Genomic DNA, 25,685 nt, shown 5'->3' with positions numbered 1-25,685 from the left:
GAGATATTATCCTGATAACTGTTCATAGGAATGTGGTCGTCGTTGATATGCGGCGTTAGTGAGAGCACTGGGGGGGATCACCAGTGTGTATACCCACTGGATTGTGGCTTGAATAAGTGAGAACACTAGGAGGTTGAACTAGTGTGTAGTTTCGCAGGATTGCGAACAATTTGGAAAAGGGAGCATTGGGTTCTGCAGGCCCATGTGTAGACACACCGGATTGTGTGTCAGATCTGCCCTAGGGTAGAACGGTCTGGGTCGGGGTGGCCGCGAGACCAACTGATGTGAATAAGATATTGTAGAAAATCCGTACATACATATATTGTCATTCCCCATCCTTAGGTGCGACCTGTATATTTACCTGTATATCTACTCATTGTGAATACGATCTGAGGAGGGAAGGTGAGTACGTTTTGGCTGGGTCATAGGGGCCCCTGGGGGCTGATCCCATCTAAACAGAAAATCCAGCCATTACACTCCCCTAGGGAGTTTGCTATCTCATCCAGGATACGGCTCATTCCACTAAAAATTTTACATAGGGTCTATATCTCCATCACCAGACTGAAGGGAATGGGCAGGAGTGTGAATGACAGGTGTAGGAAGGGATGCGGAATGAGTGGCTCCTTTTTCCACATGATATGGGACTGTCCGGTGTTACAGGCCTACTGGGTGAGAGTGGTGAGATGTATGCAGGAGGTATGGGGGGCTGAATTGCGCCCAGAGGCGAAGTGCTGCATTTTGAACATCTGGGAACCAATGGATCTTCCAGGCAGAGGCAAACTGTGGGTCACACTCGGCCAGATGGTGGCAAAACAGAACATTGCGAGACTCTGGGGGTCGGCCACGTCTCCGCGTCTAGTGGAATGGAAGTGCGACATGGATTGCTACAAGAAAGAACTGTATATGTCGCCTGGGGGTGCCCCCAAAAATGGGGGGAGGTATGGAGCAAATGGAATGATTATAGAGGTAACATATGCGATCCCCCCCAGCCAAGACGGGCAGCACCTGAGGTAGTTGAATACCTGTCTAGTGTTGCTTAATCCCATTGCGATAGCATGTCTGTACTTGATAGTGCTGTATGTGCTCTACTGTGCGCCTTTGTGGCCCGCTTCTGTGACCATTGTTTCTTTGTTTGTTCTTAAAAGGCAATAAAGAGAAAAAAAATGTGATGAACAATGCCAAGGTTAGAAAACAAAAATGACAATGTCTTTGCTCACCTTTCAGCAAGAACTTTGGAGCGCAGCAATGTCATCTAGCAACGTGCACTGTCCCACGAAAGTGAGAAGAAAATGAGATTGAGCGTGAAGAGAAACCCTTGATCTTTGCTCTCTCTCACCACGCCACACACACACGAGTCTATTACATTTCATTGAGCTCCCGTACCTGCGTTGCCAGGGGATCAAAAGTACACGGAGAATATAAAATGGATGACTAACCTCACGCAGTGACGTTTCACATTGCGCGACATTGCAGGATGTCTCACTCAGGCAGGCAGCAAGGATTGGTTATCTCTCCACTCTTAAGTGACGCTGGACACTCAACGTCAACAATGGCGCTGCTCCTCCGCTGAACAGAAATACAACCACGTCATCATTATGAAATATGTCTTGATGAAGAGCAGGTCAGCACAAAGGCAATCATACGACCTTAACAGGCAAACGTAAATTTCACCACACAACTGACTCACGGTAGAAGAACATGAATACTGTTTCTTCTTTTCCTTTCCCCGTATATGTCTGTAATTCGCTGGTTTTTGGCAGCATATGTCCATTTTGTTTTTTTGTGGTTCCCTCATTTTTGGCAGCATGTGCGTCCGCTTTTCCATGCAATTCTCTCATTTTTGGCAGCATGTGTGTCCGCTTTTCATGAGATTCTCTCGTTAATGGCAGCAGCTGTGGCTTGAATGTTAAAAGTTCTGGGCTGTAATCTGTGCCGTTTCTAGGCTCTAACATTCCATTTGTAACATTACTGACAGAAGAGGAGATCAATTTCTTAAAGTTAAAGATTTCTTTTCATTCTTAAGGAGGGGTTCACAGCATTGGCAGGTCTTTTTTATTCTGGGTTTTATCTGCAGCTGGTTGAGATGTAGTTTTGTTTGACTTTTGCTGCCAATTGCGACTGGTTTCTTAACTTTTCTAGGCGCTTAAAATACTTGCGGTTGGTTTCTTCATTTTTCACGGCAATTCAAAGATTTCTGGTTACTTGACAGCTTAGTTTCTCTACCCCTTACTTCTAACCGCAGTTGGGTGATAATGATTCTTTACTTCTTGTTGCGCAGTGCTGCCAGGATGAGAAATGGACTCACGGTTCTTTACTTGCTTTAATTTCCTTAGACCTTTACATCATTCATCCGGTTTCAATCTTCCTTTGATGATGTTACTGGCTGCAGATAGATGGACTGTTGTGGGTTCTTTTGCGAGGTGTGGCTCAGGCTGTGGTTGATGGTTTCTTCTCTGGTCTGGTCAGCAGAAAACGTCGCCAAAATGTTGTAAATAAGATGGTGATAGATGACAAGATACTTCTAGTTGATTACATGTAGATTTATTCCAAGACACAGCTGAGTACATACCTCGCCAGCTGACTAGACCATCAACTGACACAGGTAGAACCTTCTGGTACAGGTTAGAACACTCACAGTTATTCTGGGAGGCTGAGAAGGTGAAAACACTAAGGAAGGGCTAATGACTGCTGTCAGACATATTGCAAGAAGAATCAATATACAACAAAGTGCAGTAGCGGCCCACTTCTGCTCCCAGAACCCAGCTACCTCTTGTATCATTTATTGAGTCTAGGATTGCCTATGACCATATACAGCCCTGCAGTACCTTTTGACTAGGTTTGCACTACGCATAGTACCACACACATACGGTCATGAGTGTACCGGCTAGGACTCCCTCTAAGTCCTTGTTGGATGAGCTGCATTGGCTCCCTATACGGCAGCGCATCAGTTTCAAGATATGCTGTACGGTCCATAAATGCTTATATGGGGATAGTCCTAAATACCTTTCTCAATCACTTGAGCTGTATCAACCCAGCCGGTCACTCCGCTCAAGTAACCAAGCTCTTCTAAAACCCCCTGCAACAAAAAAATCCAGACAGGGAGACCGAGCATTCTCCTCAGTTGGCCCTGCTTTATGGAATAAACTTCCAACAGATGTGAGAATGACCACCAACCATCTGTCCTTTAGAAAGGCATTAAAAACTCTCCACTTCCAGGAAGCATCTCAGTCCCACTAGTCTATCTCATTGACTCTGTTAATGTTCTGGCTGGCAAAGCGCGGAGATACCCTTACGGGATTGAGTCCAGCGCGATATAAAAAATTAAAATAAAATAAAATAAATACATATTGATACACACACAATACACACATAATTGCACACAAGATGGTATGGATGTCAAGATTATTGCAAAAGTTGTTATGGAAAATAAGTTTTACCAAAAGACATTTAGGAAAATTATTATATCATATGCTACTTGTGACTGTTTCAGTGAGAGGTTTCAGGGTTGAAAAGGTTGTGACTGTATTTTCCACCACTTGTTTTGTTGGTGTCCCAAACTGCATCTGCTGTCCGCCAGCTTGTAATTGTACAATGTTTGAGAGGGTTTGACCTTCTTGGCGCAGGATCTGATTAGAATAGTGCCATCAGCTGTTGTATGGAGCATGCTGTTGAATAATTGGCTCTTTTGGGACCGAATATGGCTGGCAGGAGTGTCAGGCTAGTCTTGAATGCTTGTAAGGAGAATTTTTTTAAATGACTACTCAGCGTCCTTGTGCTTTTTAAGTTTACCTTGGTGGGTTGGAGATGTGTTGGTCAGGTCTTGGGTGATGGTGGAGCAGTCATTCCGTTGGGAGGGCTTCATGGTGTGGTGATACATATGAAATGCAAGACTCATTGGTCTATATTGGCAGAAAGAGGACTTTTGATGTGAGCTGTGGGCAGCAGGTCAGTGAATTTGCCTTTCATTTTTTTATTTATGCAAATCATAGGGCGTTAAGTTGCCGAGGAAGATACTTTTCAGGTAACTGGTTAAGCTTACAGTCATGAGGTCTGACATACCAAGGTTGACTGTTCAGTTGGGGCTGAGTGACAAGTCTGGGTCAGCCAGGCACTGGAGATGCTTGAGGGGCACAGCACTAGCTCATGTGACCATGAAATCACACTGGCGTTCGAGTCACTTACTCTGTGCCAGATGAGTTACTTCTGTATTTTGCAGAGGACTGGAAGGCATGGTTGTTTTGCTCTCATTGGCTCTGGTGTTTGTGACTCCCTTAATCCATCACTCGTAAGTGAGGGCCAGATTGTGTGCAAACACATATTCCGCACTGAAATACGTCCTAATCGACATGTTGTTTAGTGAGACTTCGGCTGTCTACAGTGGACTCTTCCAATTAGAAAATGCTGCCATCAGATGGAAAATTCAGAAACTGAGGACTTTATAGCAACTGGGGAAAACAAAAACGCCCCTTGCACTTCCCCCACGAAAAAAACTTGGGTGCTCAACCTGACATATTTTATTTGTATGTGTTTTGTGGTCATCATGTTTTATATACTAACGGCAAAATCAAAGTCAACTGCCGTGTCTGTTTTTTTATTTTTATTCCAGTACGATTCGATTCAAGTGTTCGGAAAAATAGTGTTGTACGCATGGAACTCCCAGAACGGCAGAGGTAGGCAAATAAGAAAAAGGACGAGATATTGCATTTGGTAGACAGAAAAGTCAAATCATATTTAATAAATATAATTTATTGAAATTGTTATAAACAACTACAGAAACCAAAAAAAATGCATACAAACACATTTGTTTACCTTAAACATCCCGTACACCAGGTAGGAACAATGAAGAAAATAGATGTGCAAATATCTCCTTAGGTAATAAAAAAATAAACACATTAATTCATTTCTTTCTACCTAATTTAATTGTTTGCTATTCTGCTTTAGAAACTGTCTGGTAGATTAGGCTATCATTATCACTTAGGAAGACATTTCTGAAACGTGTATAGAGCTAGTGTGTGCCCACTGTCACAATTATTGAACCTACCAGCAGCTAATGGTCCCAGTATTTCTCAGGTAAATGCTGTCGTCTATCGCTGCCTTGTCAGAGTGCGTCCACAAAAATACTGTCTGTCCTCTCCTTCACAAAATGTTTGGCAGGTTTACGGCAATTGTGTGCTATTAAAGGGAATATTTTATGGATGGCTATTTTTAGCCACATCAAGGTCAAGAAGATTAGGCCTGGATTCAATTTTATTACACCGAAGAAATTTGGCAAAATGTGCAAATTTCATGTTATACAACATTTCCTGGAACTTCACATCAGGCAACTTTGCGCATCTCCAGTCTGGGAAACCGGTTCGTGCAGAAGGGTCTTGCAGGACTGTAATTTTCTGCTGGAAACAATGTCCTGCCATTATTTCGCGTGATATTTTACACAAGCTAAACCCTTACGTCTAATTTTCATTTGTGATACGGGCAAACCACCTTTACTACAAATTAGCTGAATGTTTCCCCAAAAAAGTTACGTGATTTCACACACCACTATCATGAATTCCGCCTAACCATACTTTTGTAAATGACTCTAGCTTCATTCAACTGTGTGGGTCTAAAGTTGTGAATTGCCCACACTTATTATTTTGTGCATTAATAGCCAAACTAGAGTCTCAGATGGCCAACATTAGTCGCCGAGAGCCAGTGCAATGGAATTGCTTACATTGTAAATGATTACCGTAAAAGTATAGCATTATCTGGGCAATGTGGGCTAATGCTGGGCCCTCGCAGCCTCTTCCATAGGCAAGAACAAGGGACCAGTGGTTCACAGAAGAGCCTGTTGGACTTTATTTATCTCTCGGTAGGGGAACAGGACTTGCCAGGGGGTGATATGAGCAAAGATGGCAAGGTAGTATAACCTACATCCTGTGGGCAGGAAGAAGACATAGAACATCGACAAAATATTTCAAGCACCGATATTAACAACTTAAAGGGCAATCTTGAAGATTTAGTCAAAACATAGTGCATGCCTAACATAATGCATTTAACATAATATCCAGGGGTGGCCAACAAACAATGGGGCCTGCTTTAACTACAGGCAATAAGGATTTGACCTGGTCTTCCTCTTTTCCAAAGTTACAGACATAGTTTAACTCCCACCACTAAAGGTGTGCTTTGGGCTTTTCCTCAGTCTAAGCCATACTCAATGTCCTCTTCTTCAGGCTGTTGTGTGTTAAAATTGGATTCTCCAGACTCCGCTTCAACATGTTTCTTGTCTTCTGAAGTGTAACGATCTGCACAATTGGAGGGAAAAATACGGAATGTGAACAGTGATAAGCTTGTAATGGCTGACATATGTACAAAGAACATTTGTGTTTCCATGAAAATCTTAATTATTAAACTATTATATATTTCATTCAGTATCATTATTAAACAAATGCATGTGGTCACTTTCCAAGATTTTAGGAATAACCTCAAAATAGATTACAAAAGCAATAAACTCATGAATATGGTTACAATCTGAAAAAAAGAAAAAAATGCTGTCTCAGGGGGTGTGTCGTGTTGCTTATCTTGGAAGTAAATTATCTTGGATGTTTCAACTCATGCGTGTTAACTTATGTCATAACTTAGGTCATAGCTTAAGTTATGTTATGTTATGTTAAATGGGTGACTTATATAGCGCACGGCTACTCCAAGGAGTGTCCCGGCGCTTTCTGACCCATAGCTGAAAAAAGAAGATGAAAAAACAAAAACATAACAGATTACTGATTGTAGAGCCAAGTTTTCAAGGCCTTTCTAAAGGCAAACAGATTGGAGGTACGGCGAAGATCAACGGGAAGGGAGTTCCATAGTTTGGGGGCGAGATGTTTAAAGGAACGTCCACCTATCCTGACTTTCCTAATGGGAGGCACCGTTGCCAGGCCAAGACATTCAGATCGGAGAGATCTGGTGGGTTTGTAGAGAGAGAGCTGTTTCTGAATGTATGAGGCCCCTACCAAATGGAGTGCCTTATGGGCCAATGTGAGAGTTTTGAATGTAATTCGCTTCTTAACAGGAAGCCAGTGAAGGGAGGAAAGCAACTCTGATGACCTAGCTTGCCGAGGTAGGCCAAAAATAGCCCTTGCCGCAGAGTTTTGTACTACCTGGAGTTTATGCAGGAGGTAATCCGGTAAACCCAAGTAGAGGACATTTGAATAATCAAGCCTGGAACAAATCAGAGCCTGTACTGTCAACTTCCTGTGGGCTAAAGGGAGCAGAGGAAGGAATTTGCGCAGCATTTTTAACAGACCAAAACAGGTACCCGTGAGACCTGTGATCTGTGTTTTCAACGAAAGGGTATTATCGATTTTGACCCCAAGGTTTTTAGCAACCACGGAGGAAGAGGAAGGGGGTGACATGCATACCGGCCACCATTCCTGCCAAGGCGGGTCTGCCTGACAGCCGAAGAAGAGCACCTCAGATTTATCAGGGTTGCACTTGAGGCTGCTTCAATGAAACCAGTCGAAGACAGCCCCAAGGCAACCACGGATGCTCTCCCCGTCGAACTCCATGCCCTTCTTGCAGGTGAAGAGAAGCTGGGTGTCGTCAGTGTATGATATGATCTGGGCACCCAAGGACTCCGCCAGTACCGCCAGTGGAGTCATGAAGATGTTAAAAAGGGTCGGCCTCAGCACCGACCCTTGTGGGACTCCGACATCCATAGGCGGCACCTCGGCGGAGTACGGAGGGGCCCAGACCACTTGTCGACGACCCGCTAGGTAAGATCTCAGCCAGCTCAACACCGTCCCTCTGAGACCAATCTCGTGAAGTCTTCTCAAGAGGGCCTCATGAGGAACGGTGTCGAAGGCCGCCGACAAATCCAACATCACCAGCATTGCTCTTCCACCTGCGTCGAGAACTTCCTTAATGGCTTCATTAACTTCCAATAGAGCGGTCTCAGTGCTCAAGTTGGAGCGGAAGCCAGATTGGGTAGAGTGGAGTAACCCTTGGTCTTCAAGGAAGGAAGAAAGCACAGAGTGAACGTGCTTCTCGACGATCTTAGCTAAACTGGGCAGGAGAGATATGGGCCTATATTTAGCATGTATCTCTGGATCAAGGCCTGGTTTTTTTAGAAGGGGAACGACCATTGCCTTCTTCCAGGCTGGCGGAACAATGCCGCTAGACAAAGATAGGTTCAAAACAGGGTAAATTAAGGAATTTAGAATCTTAGCATTCTTGGCTAAAAAGCTCGCCGGTGTGGATCTCCATTTTGAAGAGTGGTAAATAAATTAGAAAGTGAAGGTGATTGCATATTCTGCACAGATAAACCAATGTGTTCCCCACTTCGACCATAATTGATGGCAAACCTAGAAGCGTCTTAAACAGTTTTAAGAGATGGCCAAGAGGTCAGATAGAAAATGTACATGGATAAAAAAAAAACTATAGATTGAGAACGGAGACAACATTTAGTGGTAGGGAGTGAGATGATGCTGAATTTGACCTTGCCATTCTTACCACGTTGCAACTTTGTATCAAAAATAGTTTGCAATCAGCAGGGAGAACGCTCTGAACATATATAAATAAAAAATGTGTCTCAGATATAAATCCAAGATCACTGCCTTGTGCTCTTTGCTTTTATCGTCACTAATAATAGGCAGAATTACAGTGTGCTGACAGTAATGATACCTGACTTGGGGCCCTGCATCTTGTTCCAACTGACTGTTTGGCAAAATTTCACTGTGCAACCAATATGCTATACAACGTTTTACGGAAATGAGAAGGAAGACATTCACCAAGGATTGTGTAGATATGAAGGTAAAATTCTAGCTAGGAGTAAGTAGATTGCCGGAAATAAAATACATGGATTTCTGTCTTCTTCCAGACAAAATAAAATTGCCCAAAAAGTTTTCTTGTGGCTTTGCTTTTGCAAGGGTTGCTTGCACAAGGGGTACTTGGAGTTTGGAAGTGAGATCACCAATTTACTGCTGTGAGAGATGATCAGAAGATCGGGGCCTGCCACATTTAGAGATTCCTGCTATTCGGGCAGGGATCTTATTCCCCAATGTAGGTGCTGTCAGCATGGCAGGGACACATTGGGGTAAAACTCTGTGCATGCAATTCTCCATGCCCAAGTGACATGGTGGAACTATCTTCATAAAGTGTTGGTTATGCAGATGTACACCTAAAGCAGAGGCATGTTTCCAGTCCCTGCATAAAAGGTGTCCCTGGTTGCCTCAGACTATTCTCTCAGCACATATGGGATGTTTGCATGTTCTGCAAAACACTGTTGTGGCTTATATGGAGGTCTGTCATGAAGAAGGCACAACTTAAAACGGTGGCAGTCTAGCAAACCTGAATTAGGTGGCAAGGCCACTACCTTGTTCGAGTGACCCTTATCTGCACATGTCGTGTTCCTGATGGCAGAGCCATAATCTTAAGATCACAATCCGCAGCACTCTAAGTGAGGGTGGAAAATGCAGGGATAGGTGGATAGGATGACTAGGTTACCTGTTATTATGGTAACTGGTAGACAATCGTATCTAACTGCTGATGTTTCACCATGTGAATCTCCCCATGTGCTAGACAGGATGTGGTAAAACGTTTGTAATAGCTCCTGTGCACTGGCAGATGGCACCAGTGGCCCTCACTTTATCATGACAGCATGGGCCCTGCACTGATATTAGTTGTCTCCTATTTTTTTCCACTGCCTCAGTTGTGCAGTGTGGTTGACAAGATTGAGTTTGTAATAGCAGTGTGTAAAATAACTGACCTGGGAGCTTATTATTCCCAAACGCTCATTCCACATATCCTTCCAAAGAGGCAGCCGAACTGGAGAGCATATGCTCAAGATCAAACGTTTGGAGTATTAAACCCTCTGAGCCCAGTCTGGGGCTATCAGAATGAGGTGTGTTGGTCCTGCTTTTCTATAGCACCCATGGGATCAAAGAAATTCATGGAAAGATGCCCAAGGAGGAGAAGTGCCACTGAAGGCAGGACACATCTCCAAGAGACCCTCATCTGGCACTGAGTGTTTTTAGAGATAGCAAAAAGCTGTCCAAAGGCTCACCCTGCCATGCAAAGGTGCCCTGCATCACCTCTGAGTGTAGAGGGTACTTGTGAACAGCAAGATGACTCCTGCTGACTTCACCTGCCCTGTTGAGTGACCTCTCTAGATGACTTCCTATCAGAGAGATCCCATTAAGTGTCAGGCCTCTGGACAGAAGGCTCATGACACCATGAGGGAACATGATCCCAAGCTGCCCTGTGTTGTCTTGGATCGCCCTGCCCTTGATAGAAGGCGGAAAAGCATTGAGAGTCAGATGGCATGCATCTCAGTGAGATTTATGTGATGTCACAACCCCACTGGAGGCCAGAAGCCTCTGCTCTCTAACTCTTCCAAGTGGCCTTTCTAACCTAGAGACAACATCATGCGTTCCGGAGAGGGTAGAGAGAACAGTCTGTCACAGGTCAGACTGGCATAAGTCATCCACTGTTGGAGGTCCTGAGTTGCCTTTTCAGAGACACAGGTCTTATCCAAGATGCTTCCTCAGTGCAGGGTCCATTGCAGATGTAGGTTCCATTGAAGGGACCAGATATGCTAGTGACCCTGGAAAGCCAACAAGATGACTGAGACTAACAGGCCCAGAAGCCACAGGACTGTAAGGGCCAAAGCAGTAGCTCTCTCCTGAATATAGTTTGATTATGCCTGACTCACTCTGGAAGTAGAAAGGCCTTCAAGGTAGCTGTGTCCACAATGGCTTTGATAAAATACTTCTTCTGTGAAGGTTGAAGATGAGACTTTGACTTCTTGATGGAAATCCTAGAGTGGACCTGTTTTCTGTAGGTGGTCCAATACTTGCTGAGAAGAGATCAACTTATCAGAAAATCATCATGGTATGAAAATACATGCATCCCCATGAAGATGAGTCGCAATCACAGACATGACTTTTGTAAATACATGAGGCACTTATGTAAGGCAGAAAGGAAGGACAGTGATCTAGAAATGGTTTAATCCAACCACAAAATGGAGATACTTCCTGTAAGACTAGAGGAATAGTATGCATGTATGCATCCTCCAGGTCCACCGACTACATCCAATATTTGTGGTCCAAATCCAGCAAAGTCTGCACCAAGATCATCATCTTGAACCTTGCCTTCTGGAGGACAAGTTCAGAGCTAAGAGGTCTAAGATCAGTCATAAGTACAAGTTTGATAGCCAATTTGGTGAACAACATCAACTACTCTTTGTAGAGAATCTTAATGTGGAAAACAACATCCGGGTGAAAACAGGGAAAATGTGAAAAGGGGTGTCTAGAAAGGAAAGGGGATAACTTACTTTGAGAATCTGGAAAACCAATATGCCCAATGTAATAAAGTGCTAGCAGGGTAAGCAAGGTCTTATCTTGACCTTACTTGCCCCAGATGCCCATCAAGGGCAAAAAATAGGGGTTTGGGAGCATTGCCCGGAGACAAACAGCAGGAAGATTGATGCTGCTACTGTCCTTGACCCGTGCCACTATCTCTGCCTCTAATGCCCAAAAAGTCTTTGTATATTGCTGGATGGCCTGTGATGGTTGCTGCTGGCAGAAGGCAAGGCCCCTAGAGTAACCCCAGAGCTTCCTATACTACTGCTGGTGGAAATGGGATCTAGGGATAGCACACCCGAGGAGCAAGCCATGGCTTTGCTATTTTTCATAACCGCATTTGCCTTTTCTCCAAAAAGCCTGTCCTCTGAAAAGTGCCCTAGCTGAGGAAGGATCAGAATCTGATGCTGCAGTCAAATGTCAATGTGAAGCTGGCACCTCCAGAGCAGTAAATGGCACAGATGGCGGAAGGATCAGCTAGACCTGGGGTACCAGGGTGGATTCACAGTCTAGTGCTGGAAGTGCTGAGGCCTAACTTTATCCAGGGCCAGTTAGTCCATGGGTTGAGTCAGCCAGCAGCAGTTCACCTGGAGCCACCATTGGGTCAGTGGAGCCAGAAGGCACGCCAAAGGGAGCTTAGATCAGCATGAATCACTGGAGTATGGGCACTTAGAGGGCTTCAACTTGCTGAGGAGTAAACGATGGCCCAGGGTAGGGCTGCATCAACTTCAGGTTCGACATCGGGTCCAAATTGCAAGGCAACGCCGGGTTCAAGTTTCTGAATGATGAAGGTGATCTGAACTAGAACCCCCCTGCCCCCCCCCCAGGTAAGAATCAACCCTGTTCTCGTTCCCGGTGATGTAGACTTCTCCTTCCCACTCCCTGGTGGCTTTGGGGGCATCAGTGACCAATTGTGACAGGACTTTGAGTCACGTTTAATACTGACGAAAAACAGGCAAACTTTAACTAAAATCTACTCCTATTGTCAAACCTTTTGTTAAAGTACAAACGTGTTTTGACAAAGTAGCAACAGTAGTAGCAAAATCGGCAGAAGCAGGGTTTCAGAGGACATGGAACAAGGGAAAAAGAAGAACTGACATCAAGCGAGCATGAGTCCTAATGGAAGCCGATGGTGCCACCTATTGGTGCACACAAGCTATTGGCGAGGTTTTCCAGCTCCAGTCCGGTGACTAGGGAGATTCAGGTGAGGAATCTGCACACTGATGAAGCAGCCATCAGAATTCTGCATTTTTGGTCTTTTTCCTATTACTGCCCACCTCTATATCAATTAAAAATGTTTATGCGAGTGCAAGATTATACATGGTGACTAATATTAATCTCAATGTTGTGATATATATATCACAGTTTCTCTTCACTAATGCCATGAAAAATCATACAGTGAAATAACAGCTCATGGTTTTGAAAACTTTGAATGTACAATGTATGACTCCACCACTATTATTTGACTCAAACCAGTTGCTTAGTCTACGTCCATTTAATTTAAATGTAACCAATTTCTTTTTCATGTTCATTTCCTCTTCAACTATGTGCATCATTTTAGCTTGCATCTAGTGCCCAGTCATCTTCAATAACTTCCTAGCTCTTGAGCACTGTAATCTAATCTTCCAATCAACATGTTCTCAGCTAAGAGATTGTGATTTCTTTGATTAATAAAACACCTCACCAAGCCACATTCCCTCAAATTCGTCCACGTGTTTAACACTTCCTTCTTGCGCACCCATCTCTTCTCTTTGTATTCTAGCGTTCTGCCTCTTTTTCTTACGTCCCTTCCCAAAACATAGTGGTTCTGTCACTGTGTCATCTTCAAACACACCCTCGTTCTCATTCTTTGTCCGGTGCAGTGCTTTGGATGGTCTTCTGGCAGTAATCCCCACCTTTTCTACATAAACAAAACACCGCTCACTGCTAAGCATCCACAGGGAGAATAAAGAGGTCTGCACAAAAAATGTCCTCTCACCTTTTGACAAAGCAGTAAAAATAAGGTCCACATCCCAGTACGTCAGCATATGACAGAAGGCACCACCAAATTAAACACAAAAGGATGCTCTCTAAACTATCTCATCTATACTACTATTATAAAGAGAGAACTGGGAACCTTTGGGCCAGGTAAACTCCAGAAGTACACCACCAATCACATCACCCAATACAGCGTTGGAAATGGGATGTCCAGGGGATGGACATAGGCTATAAATCACCACACCATATACGTTAGGGGGGGAAAGAACGTTTGGGGAAAAGTAGTCCTTAAGCGTAGGCATACAGTGATTGATCGCGGCGTTCAGCGTCAGCGTCATGGGCGCATAACGCAGCATTTGGTGCATACAACGCGATAGCGTGTGGGCGTGACGCGAGGAGGAGCGCGGAACCGACGCTCGGTTCACTGCAATCTGCGCCACTGGAGCCGTGGGGAGGAGCGGTGAAAGTGCAGCCATAAACAACAAAAGTAAGGTGGCGTTCCTGGAGCCGTGGGGAGGAGTGGCAAAAGTGCAACCAACACCCGGTTCACTGCAATGGCGTTCCTGGAGCCGTACTTTAAGGGGAACACACAGAAAGGAGCAGGCCGTGTCCGGGTTGTGCAATGTTGGTGACTACAGGAGATTGTGGGGGGGGAGGTGCGCAGTCTCTCTCAACAGAAGGCCAAGTACTTTGAGGGGAAGTGGGCAAAAAGGGCTGATTGCTAAAACACAGAAAGGAGCTGGCCGTGAAGATATAAAGTGCTAAATAAATGCAACCACAAAAGAATACCCTGCAACATAAAATACAATTTCACTTCAGATAGATCTTGAGAATGTTTTCATTTACAGAAGTGTTGTTGTTGCATAAGCTACAAAGAACTATGGCAAGCTACGTTATCTTGAACCAGACCTGGTTAAATCACATTTTTGGACTAAACGCTACCTTTCGGGGATAAAAAATGTATTCCAAAACATAAAAATTCAAGAATTAAAAATGGCAAGGCTCTCATAAGACAAGACAATCTTATCATCTCTAAAGCAGAACCATCTCATCTAAATCTTTCTTGAAAATCAGCCATTTCACAAAGCTGCATGATGTAATTAAGGAACTCGCATTGTTGAGAAAATATAGACGATGTTCCTTTGTTTGAATGCTTATGAGGGCAACACATGATTCTGGAAAGGGAATGCCTGACGACACAAATATATAGTAAGCCTGTCATAACCTTACCAGAAAAATCAGACAAAGCGGCTCGGTTCTCATCTACTTCTGACTTCCATGTATTTTCGACTTTATTCTGAGCTGACAAAGTTGGCAAACCGTCCAATGTCCCAGAAGAAATCTCTTCAATTAATACTTTTGGCCAAATCCTTTCATCAGTTTCCTCCATCTCGATGAAGGTTGGGACATTATTTGCTTCTTCTCTGATTTCTTCTATGAGTGGCCTTATGTGTTTGTGGTTCCCAGATGTCATATTTAAGGTGTCTGACGCCAGGCCTTCTTTAATTTCGGCAATCAGCGGTTTATCCGATGACTCCCATTCAGATTCACTGTCTTCGTCGTCCCCAGAAATGACTTCAATTTTTGGCCGATATATTGGCTGAAATTACAAAAACGAAAATGAGGCATCTCTTTATGCAAAAATAACAGTTCTGAATCTGTGCATGACTTCTCTAAAACTATAGGTTCCAGGAAAGTATCATCATTTGTTTTATTGTTGGAGAAATTCTCTATGATGTAGCCAGTATGACCAATTAAACAAATACAAAGTCTGCATCATACATCAACATCCGAAACTGCAAAGGTGTCTTGGTAAAGGACTTTTTGATACCACTGGCTGGCACATTCTGACACTCCATTTCTCCTCTGTCCTTCTGCTAAATTTTGTGTTTCTCATTGATTTGTTTTCCATATGTCTGCTTTATTTGAATGCTTGCTGTCTGCGAATTTCAAAATACTTCAAAGATAGGCCTAGGGTATGACTAAAACCTATGGTTTACACAAATGGGCCACAGGGCATGGCCAGAAGCCATGTGCAGATGGTTCTGCTTCCATGAGAAATGGCAGAGTTAAGGCACTACGCCACAGCCAGGTGCCTACAACTCTCTACTCGTAACTAAAGTGCACATGCAGTGTGTTGTACGTGGCACAGACCTAAATTAATTCAATGATTATATCAAGCAGTATTCCATAATTTTTCTGAATTGGAGCCTAAATAAATATTGCTCTTTAGAAGAGATCTAGATTTACTCATGCAATCACAGAGTAATGAGTAAATCTAGATCTCTTCTAAAGAGCAATATTTATTTAGGCTCCAATTCAGAAAAATTATGGAATACTGCTTGATATAATCATTGAATTAATTTAGGTCAAGGACCACTGTTTTTGTTAACGTTCTGTACCCAGGTCCCAGACCGGTTTGGGATACCCCATTTTTGATAATGGGTACGTGGCACAGAGGTTGCACGAGGCCAGTGGTCACAGTCTATGGCCAGCACCCACTACACATGGCCAAAGGCCTTCCTGACCGGTTTCTGAAACCCAGTAAGTAGGCGTAGGCCTCGCCTGGCATCTACGTCTGCTTGAACTGTGTGGTGCGTAGTTGTTTCATACTCTGGTCAAGGCCAAAATAGAATTTTAGAAAAGGAAACAAAATAATTCATATAAAACACTTGATAAACAGAAGTTATTCTTCTTGGCACAAGGAAGAAAACAAGAAAATAAGTTTTGTTATGAAAAATACAAATACAATATCGAAAGTCATTTAAAAACTTCAGTTAAAGGACATTATTGCTATAACCGAAACCTAAATACCTGTGAAAATCATAAGCTGTGGTGAGCAACGCATTCCATGCCCTTCTCATGACCTAAGACATGATATCACAGATGACGTCACAACTGAAATCATTGCGGACCTTATTGGTGTCTCTTGATATCACTTCACCACTGATATTACTAATGACATCACTTAAGATGCTTAATGACAATGAAGCTCACGGTCTATTGGACTGCCTGCACCCCCGTGTATCTAAGGTTACTGCAACACTATTGACACTGGTTTGCAGCCAGGTCCTGCAATGAAATAGAAAGGTGTTCTGAGGTAAGAGCTTTCTTTGCTGTGCTTAAGTGAAGTGAGTTAATATGGCAAATGACAGATAGATAGATAGATAGATAGATAGATAGATAGATAGATAGATAGATAGATAGATAGATAGATAGATAGATAGATAGATAGATAGATAGATAGATAGATAGATAGATAGATAGATAGATAGATAGATAGATAGATAGATAGATAGATAGATAGATAGATAGATGATGGATGGATGGATGGATGGATAGATAGCAAAAATGTAGATATGGTTCAACAGCACTATACATAGAAAACACATTTCATTTTTTTGATTTGCTGATAACTTTTGAACCTGTGGACAGATCTGCATCATATTGAAAAAACTGTGTTCATATTGGATAGAAGTTACTATACAGTATCAAATACTGAACAAAAAGATAACAATCTGCAGCAACAGACAAATGTGCAAAGTCCACAGCTCTTACAGGAAATCTTAGTATAACTAAAGATGCACATTAGAATGCATAAGCAGGCTGACTATTTTCTTTTACCTTGGCTGGTATTGCATCATCTGCTACCATGAAATCGCTCACATCAACGTCTTCTAAGTCTGGAAGATCCTAAAGCATTAAAAAATGAATATTCATTTAAAGTAGAAGGTAAGCGTACACATGCATAAAATATGAGGTAGCAGATTACTACATTTTACTAAACTATTAAATTATCAAATCCATCACTTGTAGATGATTAGTATACTTAATCATTCACCTTGACGTGTTCTCGATCTTTTTCTACCCATTTGACCTCATATTTGATGCTCTCTTCAGATTATCTCGTTAGATACCGACCCCCTCCATCTACCTCGACCTCCCGCCTATTATCTCTCCAGTCAGAAATGCTTTACTGTACTACATTTTTAAGTCTGACCTGTGTTTTTTTAAGGAGATTTGACCTGTCTTTGATATTCTATCTGTATATATGTATGTAATGGTGGTTCTGTTCTTCTCTGACATTCAACCAAAGAGCTGGCACTTTATGTTTAAAGCATTTTATTGAGAGATTTACAAATAAAAAGAAACAGTTGTCGCAAGGGGTCAGTGCTTATGGTACAACCATATAGTAGCGCACCAGCGCGTAAGGGCTCTGCAAACGCAATGTCCATCCAAGTGTGACGCCTGGTGCGTATGCTACAACAATAACTACAAAAATAAACAAACCCCCTCAAAACTCCCCCTTCCCCTCCCAATCCCCTCGAACCCCCCCTCTCCCCTCCCGTCCAGTGCTAAAGTCGCCCTCCCACATCACCCTTCCCAAGCCGCCCCTCCCTCTCAGCTGCTCATAATCCTAGACTCGTTAGTTATCTGAATCCACTTGAGAAGTCAATCTCAACAATCGAAGATATCGGGGGCATGTAAGTTCTTTAAATTCCTTAACGAGTAGTGAGTGAAACGGCTGCCACAGGTCATTAAACTGCTCCACCTCTCCCGCCACCATAAGTGACAACTTCTCCATCCCCAGGACATGCTACAATCTATGCAACCAACCCGTAGTGGAGGGGAGTGTGGTGGTGCTCCAGTGAATAAGTATATTTTGAACTGCAGAGCCCAGCGCTATCGCAATCTGCCTCCCTCTACGAGACCTCAGAGGGTACATTAGCCCATTGGGTAAGCCCAACAATACATATGCAGGGAAGCGAGGCAGTTCAATGTCGAAGTTTGAATCAATCTCATCCAAGGCTTCCTTCCAATAGGGGCACAGTAGGGTGCAGTCCCATAAAACATGTGTGAGTGTGCCTATCTGCCCACAAGCCCGCCAACAAGTGTTCTCGGTGTTACGATTCATTTCATACAATCTCTCAGGTGTGTAATACCAATATGTGGACACTTTAGTAAATGTTTCTGTAAGTCCAGTGTGGTACACAGAGTGTCGAGCTCGGTAGGAAATATGGTCCCACTCTGTGTGACTTAAGGCTCTCCCCAATTCTCGATCCCAGCGTTCCCTACCCGGGTTGTAAAGATGAGAGGAGGAAGGCTGCAAGAATTTATATAGATCGGAAATGAGTTTCCTGTCTGAGGTCCGTGTCACAAGCCATTTATAATAGGGCAGGAGTTTCCTGTCTGCCGATTCGCGCACCTGCGGTTGCAGCGCCCAGTGGCGCACCTGCATATATCGCAACCGTTCCGTCTCAGGCAATTGATATTCCCTAGTGAAGTCTGGAGACGGAATGACGCCGTCCTGAGTATACACGTGAAATAGCGCTCTGCATCCCGCAGCCTGCCAGCGCGCAAAGGCCCCAGGTTCCATTCCGCGATGGAAATCCCAGTTTTCAACCAATGGCGTATATGGCGAGGGGAAGGTAGTGAGATCATGCATCGCATTAGTGGCGTCCCACACTCTCATCGGGACCCGTGTGATATAAGACGCGTATAAGTTGGGGGGACGGTGAGCCCTACGTAAGAAGGGCACCTCCTGTAGAGTCCGGCCCGCAACCGCCTGGTCTTGAAAAAGCCAGTGTTCATCTGACTCCCACTCGCTCCACTCCACCAAATAGCGTAATTGTGCTGCCTGGAAATATTTGCGTAAGTCCGGTAAGCCCAGCCCCCCAGCCTCAGGGGCCAGTGTGGACAGGGCCCTCTTGAGCCTGGGTTTGCGACCCTGCCAGATGAAGCGTGGTCCGCCTGAGTCTGTTGGATCCAGCCTTTCGGGGGCTGGAGCGGCAGAGCCCAGAACAGGTATAGCGCCTGTGGCAGGATGGTCATCTTCACTGCGGCTATTCTGCCTAACCAGGACAATGTGCCCCTGCTCCAACGACCCAGTTCCTCCTTTATTTTCTTTCCCAGGGCGGCATAGTTAGCGGTCACCATGGCGGGCAGGGTGGGTGCTAGAAGGATGCCCAGGTAGGGCACCAGATCTTTAGACCAGTGTATGGGGAATTGGTCCTGCAAGTCGGTTCTTGTGGCAGCAGTCAATGAAACGTCAAGGGCCGCCAACTTCCCCATATTCATTTTGAAGCCTGTGACAGCAGCAAAGGTCTCTAGTTCAGCGACGCATGCCGGAAGTGCCCTCCTTGGATCAGCCAGTGTCAATATGATGTCGTCTGCGTAGAGGCTAATGGTGTGGGTATACCTCCCCATCCGTATTCCTGTCGCATTCGGGTTTTGGTGTATCCTTTGGGCAAGGGGCTCCATATAGAGTGCGAAGAGCAGCGGGGACAATGGGCAACCCTGCCTGGTGCCCCTCTCTATCGCAAACCTCTAGGAGCTGCAGCCATTCACCCGCATCACTGCAGACGGGAATCTGTAGCAGTTGAATACTAGAGTGCAAAATTTCTCCCCTATGCCCACTTTCGATAGGACCTTCTCCAAATATGGCCAGTGTACCCGGTCAAAGGCCTTCTCCGCTTCAACAGCCAGCAACATTCTCTCCCCAGGTATCCGGGAGGCCTTCTCTATGATATGAACCACTCTCTTGGTATTGTCCACCGTTTGCCTCCCGGGGACAAACCCTGCCTGATCTGGGTCCACCAGTCCCGGTAGATGAAGTGCCAAACGGGCCGCAAGGATCGCAGTGTACAACTTGAGATCGATATTCAAAAGAGAGATCGGTCTGTAAGAACTGCATTGAGTCCGGTATTTCCCTGGTTTGGGGATGACCGATACTGTTGCTCGGAGTAGATCTGGAGGGATAGCTCCAAAAGAGGAGAATGAGTTAAAGAGGCGCGTAAGGATCGGCGCTAACACGGAGCAAAATGTTTTATAGAAAAGTGAAGTGTAGCCGTCCGGGCCCGGGGCCTTCCCGTGTTTGAGCTTGGAGATGGCTGTAATCACCTCCTCAACTTGAATGTCTCTTTCAAGGTGCTCTGCTTGTTCTAGAGTGAGAGAGGGAAGGTCAACCGAGTCCAAATAATCTGCTTCTGCCTGTGCCGCAGGGGGTTCGCCCGTGTATAGGTCAGCGTAGAATCGGCGGAAACCCTCCACTATTTGGCTATCCTCCGTAGCCGTCACCCCAGCGGATATCGATAGCTCCTTTACCAAATGTCTTTGATGCGCCACTCGGAGCTTGTTCGCTAGAAGCCTGCCGCATTTATCTCCGCCCGTGTAATACGCGTGCTTAAAGCGTAATGCAGCATATTCCGCTCTGTCCATATCTAAGGCTGACAGGAGTTTCCTCGCTGCCTTAAGTTGCTTCCAGATTCTGGGGGCTCTTGTCCTCTGGTGTACCTGTTCCAGCTCTCGCACTTTACGGGTGAGCGTCCTGCTTTTGCTGTCGTTCTCTATTCTCCGCCAAGGAAACAACAATGAATTCCCCCCGAAGCACTGCCTTCAGTGCCGCCCACTGTGTCGCCTGGGTGGTATCAGCATTATCATTGTGCATTTGGTAATCACATACCGAGTCCTGTATGTGCTTCACCCCCGTCTTCTTATGCAAAAGAGTATCCCTGAGGCGCCAGACCCCACGCAAGGGAAACATCGGTGGCAATTGGAATGTGCCCGTGACAGGGGTGTGGTCCGACAGGGAGAGAACCCCTATTTCGGAGGCTATGGCTAGGTCACAGACCGGCCCCGTGACTAGAAGATGGTCCAGTCGCGCATAGGTCTTATGTGCGTGTGAGTAATAGGAATAGTCTCGGGTGGTGGGGTGGAGGCGGCGCCAGAGGTGGTGGAGATCTAGTTCCTCCAGTTGGCTTTTGCCCATCTGCAAAATTTCCCCCGTCTGCGGGTGTCTCTGTGCTGATCTATCTAAGGACGAGTCGAAGACCATGTTCAGGTCTCCCCCTATGATTATGTGCCTGTCTGGGGTGGCGGTGATATCCACTATGGCCGAGTTAAGAAATCGGTCCTGATGTTCGTTGGGACTGTATACCGACCCGATGGTGAACACCAGACCTCCCGACTTGACTCTATAAGCTAGGAGTCTACCTTTCTGTTCTGCAAATTTATGTAGGACCTCCCCTTTAAATGTTCTGGACACTAGGATTGCTACTCCGGCTATCTTGGTAGTGTTGGATGAGAAAAATTGTGTTGGGAATTTGTGAGAACGCAACCTCTGACAGTCTCGGGCTAGGAGGTGGGTCTCTTGCAGGAGACAAATGTCTGCATGTGTGTTTTCCAGTAAGGATAGCACTGCTCTCCTCTTGACAGGGTTATATAACCCCTTCACATTAAGGGTGACGACCTTAAGGGCTGTCATCTGTGTGGGCGAAAACGGAGTTCAAGCAGTGAATCACGGCCCAGGAGGGGCGGCACTGGTGCAGATAGCGCGTAGGAGCACCGGCAGGCTAGAGTGAATGTATCAAAAGCACTGCACGGACCCTGTCCCCCCCAACTCCCCTTAAACTTCCCCTGAACTGCCCTTCCCCGTCCACCCCCTCCCCGCCTCCCTCTACCCCCAACAAACCCCTCATGCAAACAACCGACCTCCCTCCTCCCCCTCCCCTCCCTCCCTGCCTCAATCCTTTGAAACCCCAATAGTTTCCAGTCCCAGTCATGTCCAGGCGGACAAGTCTGTGGTGATTTACTAAAGTGGATGTGTGGCCACCAACTCCTGCCCATGGCCCCCCTCCTCCCAGGACCCCAAACCTGCAACATCAGTAAGGCTGTGGTGTTCTCCCCCTGGAGCGTTGTTATGCTGTCAGCGCCACATCACCATTGGAAGCAGTGTCTCTGCCCACTTCGGAAACTGCATTCGCCATGCCAGTTCTAATGGTGGGCGAGTCCGGTCTTCTGGGGGTGGTAGGCACCCGTCTCCGTGATACCCTCTGCCAACTGTCTCTAGGGCCGCGTCTCTGGCTTGGCGTAGTTGTTTCTTCCTCCTCTGCCGTGATCCCTAGAACCTCGCACGTCTCTTGCAGTGATCGCAGTTGGTGCATCGTGCCATTCCACCTGAAGATGAGGTGGAAGGGGTGTCCCCAGGCATAGGATGTTTCATGCTCTTTCAGAAAGTCAGTTGCTATCTTAAATGATTTCCGCTTCTGGAGGGGTATAGCGGACAAGTCTTGATACAGGGCCACAGAGTGACCGCAAAAAGTGAATGAGGGTTGCTTCCGCGCCTCAGCCATGATGCGTTCTTTCAACGGGAAGTCTGGGAGAAACGCTAGAATGTCCGGTGGTGGCGCTGATGCACGTTGTGGTTGTCCTACCCTGTGTGCTCTATCAATCCGGACTGGGAACTCCGCTGGCTCGCCCAAGATAGCCCTGAACAGGTCCCGTAAGTAGCCAGCCACATCCGAGCCCTCTTCTGTAGAGGGAATTCCCCGGACTCGGATGTTGTTTCGCCGTGACCTGTTTTCAAGGTTCTCGTTGTGCGTTTGAAGATCCAGATGCTGGTCTCTCAGGCGCAACACTTCCTGTTGCAGCTGCACAATGTCCTCGTCGAGTCGGTGGTTCGTGCATTCCACCGTGGCCACTCGTTCCCCCAAATCATCTACCTCTCTGCGCACCTCCCGTACTTCTCCCGCCACTTCCTGCTTCAGTGTCTGAAAATCGTCTCTGAGGGTGCTGAACAGAGATTCCAGGAACGATCTAGTGACAGGCGGCTCCCCTCTGCTCGCACTCTGCGATCCTCCGGTGGAGCTTGGTGACGGTTGTCCCCTATCTCCTCTCTGCTGAGGCCTGTTTAGCATTTCCGGGAGAGTGCGGTCCCCTGTTTTGGTGCCTTTGCCAGACGCCATTTTGGAACGAGTGCAGGCCGAGTCATCCCGTCCCCTCGGTTCGACACACCAGGCTCTGTGGATGTCCTCTTGGGCTGAGTAGGGGACCGTCGGCCGGCATCAACGGTAGCCTCGAGTATGTTGGTAAAAGTCGCTTCCTGCCCTTCCGTACTAGGCCTCAGCCGCAGCCGCGACGGCGGGCGCCATTACACCACTCGCCTGTCCGTTGGGCCCCGCTGGTCTCCGGTCGTAGCAACCTCTGTTAGGCACTCTGCTTCATGGAAGGGATCAGGTCGCTCTGTTGAGACCCCACTCGAATTCCAGCTTGTGGGCCGCAACTGCAATCCTCGATGCCGCCCCCGCGCCCGTCGTCACTGCTAGCCCTCGATCGTCCCGGACGGGGCAGCGCTGCTGGGCCTACCGGTTCGCCTCGGAACCCCTCGGTGCGTTTGCTGGCGGAGGCCTCTCAAGCCGCCCCTCTCGCCAGCCACTCCAGTTCAGCCCTGCCGCGCGTTGCGAAAGCAGCAGCCGGCGATCGATCAGCGTGTGTTAATCCGTGCTCCGGAACCTCCAGGTCGCATGGGGTCTCCGCTGCGTCTTCTGCTCGCCTACCAGGCCGGAGGGGCTCCAAGGGAGACCAGGCAATCAAGACTCACGTCGGAGCTCCAGGCTAATGTCCCGTCTGCTTCAGTTCACTCCCAGCGAACGTTCAGTCGATTAGGCCGAAGCCACGACCTTGAGTGCCGCCCACAGCGGCTCCATTAGAGCAGGCCCACCGGTCTCTGGCTATTATTCAAGGCTGTTAGGGTGCTGTGGGGCAATCCTTCCTCCGGCGGTGCACACCGGCCGAGGGTGGGCACGGCGTGTGGCTGTTCCGTCGCCTTCCCACGTGCTTCGGAGGCCGGCCTCTTCCCCCTTCGACTCCCGGTCCGGACCTCCAATGCCGTCCGACGGGCTGTCCTGAGGCCGATTTGAGGCCAGTTTCGGATCAGAGTCTTCGCGTCGGGTTACGCCACCTCTCCCTGCGCCGCTGAGCTCCAGCGGGGGGAGAAAAAGCTATATTTCAGGGCTTGGTCCTAGCCGGATCGGGGAGCTGCGAGAAGAAGTGTCCTCTCACTCCGCCATCTTGGCCACGCCCCCAGAGCTGGCACTTTAAAGGCTGTTATGTTCCTGGTTGTTTTCTAAGCTTTACTGTGTAACTCGTCTGATTTGTATGTAAAGCACTCTAACATCACAGAGCCTTATCCATACTGTATATAATCTCACAAATAAATCAATACAATTTACCTGAAATATAAAAAGCAGAACTACTAAGTAATCATGATATCCTCGTGATACTATGAGCAACAAGTCCTGAGTCTGAAGGGCTTGTGAAGCCACACCAGAGGTACCGGGTAAATAACCAATGTCCTTACTGAATACACATTTACACTCTTTTCTGGCATTAGTATGGCCACAGCAAAGCATGTTTTGATTGTAGAACGGAAAGTCGAGTTGACAGCCAAATGTTTCCAATCAGCTGAAACCTTCAGCTACTTTTGTTTTTTAGGGTTTACGTTTCAACAAGTACAATCAGGAAACAGGTTGGAACATAAAGTGCAGAGGAGAACGAGGAAGAAAAGACCCTACATGCTCCTCTCAAGACATCTGATAATTTCTTAAAAATATATATATATATATATATATATATATATATATATATATATATATTCACTGAAAAAAACATAGGTTATAGACCATATATAGTTAGGGATTAGCATTTACAAAACCTTATTTTATTCGCACAAAACCATTGAAATTCCATATATAATTAGTTGCACTAACTATATATCGCGGACCCGCAATCCACTGCTAATGATGTCACATATTACATCATTCATGACAAGGTCAGTGACATCACTGATGACATCACTGATGACATCTCAAATGACATCACTGATGACATCACTGATGACAACACCCAGTGACTATATGTTTCTGTAAAGTTAAAATATGTCTTACATATTGAAGAATGAGTGGATGTATAAGTGTCTGGATGAGGGATTTAGTAGGTGCATGACTGACTGTATGAGAGAATGATTAAATGTGTCTCACTGAGTGCATGGGTTAGTGACTAAAGTGTCTTAATTTGGCAATCATTATATATGTTGTTCTGTAAACTGCTGCATGTTTAAATCAGTAGCTATATCAGTAACTATATGGGTTATTGAATGGTTGCCCAAGTATTTGTATGGGAGACAGAGTATGTGTGTGGGTGGCTGGGAGGTGTATGACTCTGTGCATAGATGTGTGAGCAGTTGATTCCCTAGGTGTATGGGTTCAAAAGTGCATGTAGAAAGAGCTGTATGGAAAGTTGACTGTGTGCATGAGTGTATTGGTGAGTGAATGGATATCTCAGTGCTACATGTCAAAGTAAGTACATATGTAAAACACAGTCCATGTGAGAGTTGACATATATAAATAACTGAACATAAGAGCCAGTGAATGTGAGAGTGGCTGTATGGATCATTGTGAACTTGTATCAGTGATTGTATAAGAGAGTAAGTATGTGTTAGTATATGTTTCAATAAGTAAGGTGTTGTGTGTATAACTATATAGATGAGGAAATGGAAGTGTGATTGATTCTTTCATGACTGACTAGGTGTGTGAGTAACTC

At 45.8% G+C, this 25,685-nt stretch overlaps 1 protein-coding gene across 1 annotated transcript in view; it reads right to left on the bottom strand.

The window, feature by feature from the left end:
* Positions 1-4,734: 4,734 nt before the first annotated feature.
* The window catches only part of DNAAF1 (dynein axonemal assembly factor 1), a 485,669-nt gene continuing 464,718 nt past the window's right edge, over positions 4,735-25,685 (bottom strand). The window contains exons 20-22 of the mRNA XM_086945201.1: positions 16,932-17,000; positions 14,538-14,907; positions 4,735-6,281 (exon numbers count right to left, since the gene is read on the bottom strand). Coding sequence (XP_086801327.1) covers positions 6,175-6,281; positions 14,538-14,907; positions 16,932-17,000 — 546 coding nt within the window. The 3' untranslated portion in view covers positions 4,735-6,174. The remainder of the gene's footprint in view (positions 6,282-14,537; positions 14,908-16,931; positions 17,001-25,685) is intronic.

Source organism: Lissotriton vulgaris, chromosome 12, assembly GCF_964263255.1.
Source record: "Lissotriton vulgaris chromosome 12, aLisVul1.2, whole genome shotgun sequence".
Taxonomy (NCBI): Eukaryota; Metazoa; Chordata; class Amphibia; order Caudata; family Salamandridae; genus Lissotriton; species Lissotriton vulgaris.
Note: the sequence above shows the minus strand (reverse complement) of the source record. Positions and strands in the feature narration are given on the sequence as shown.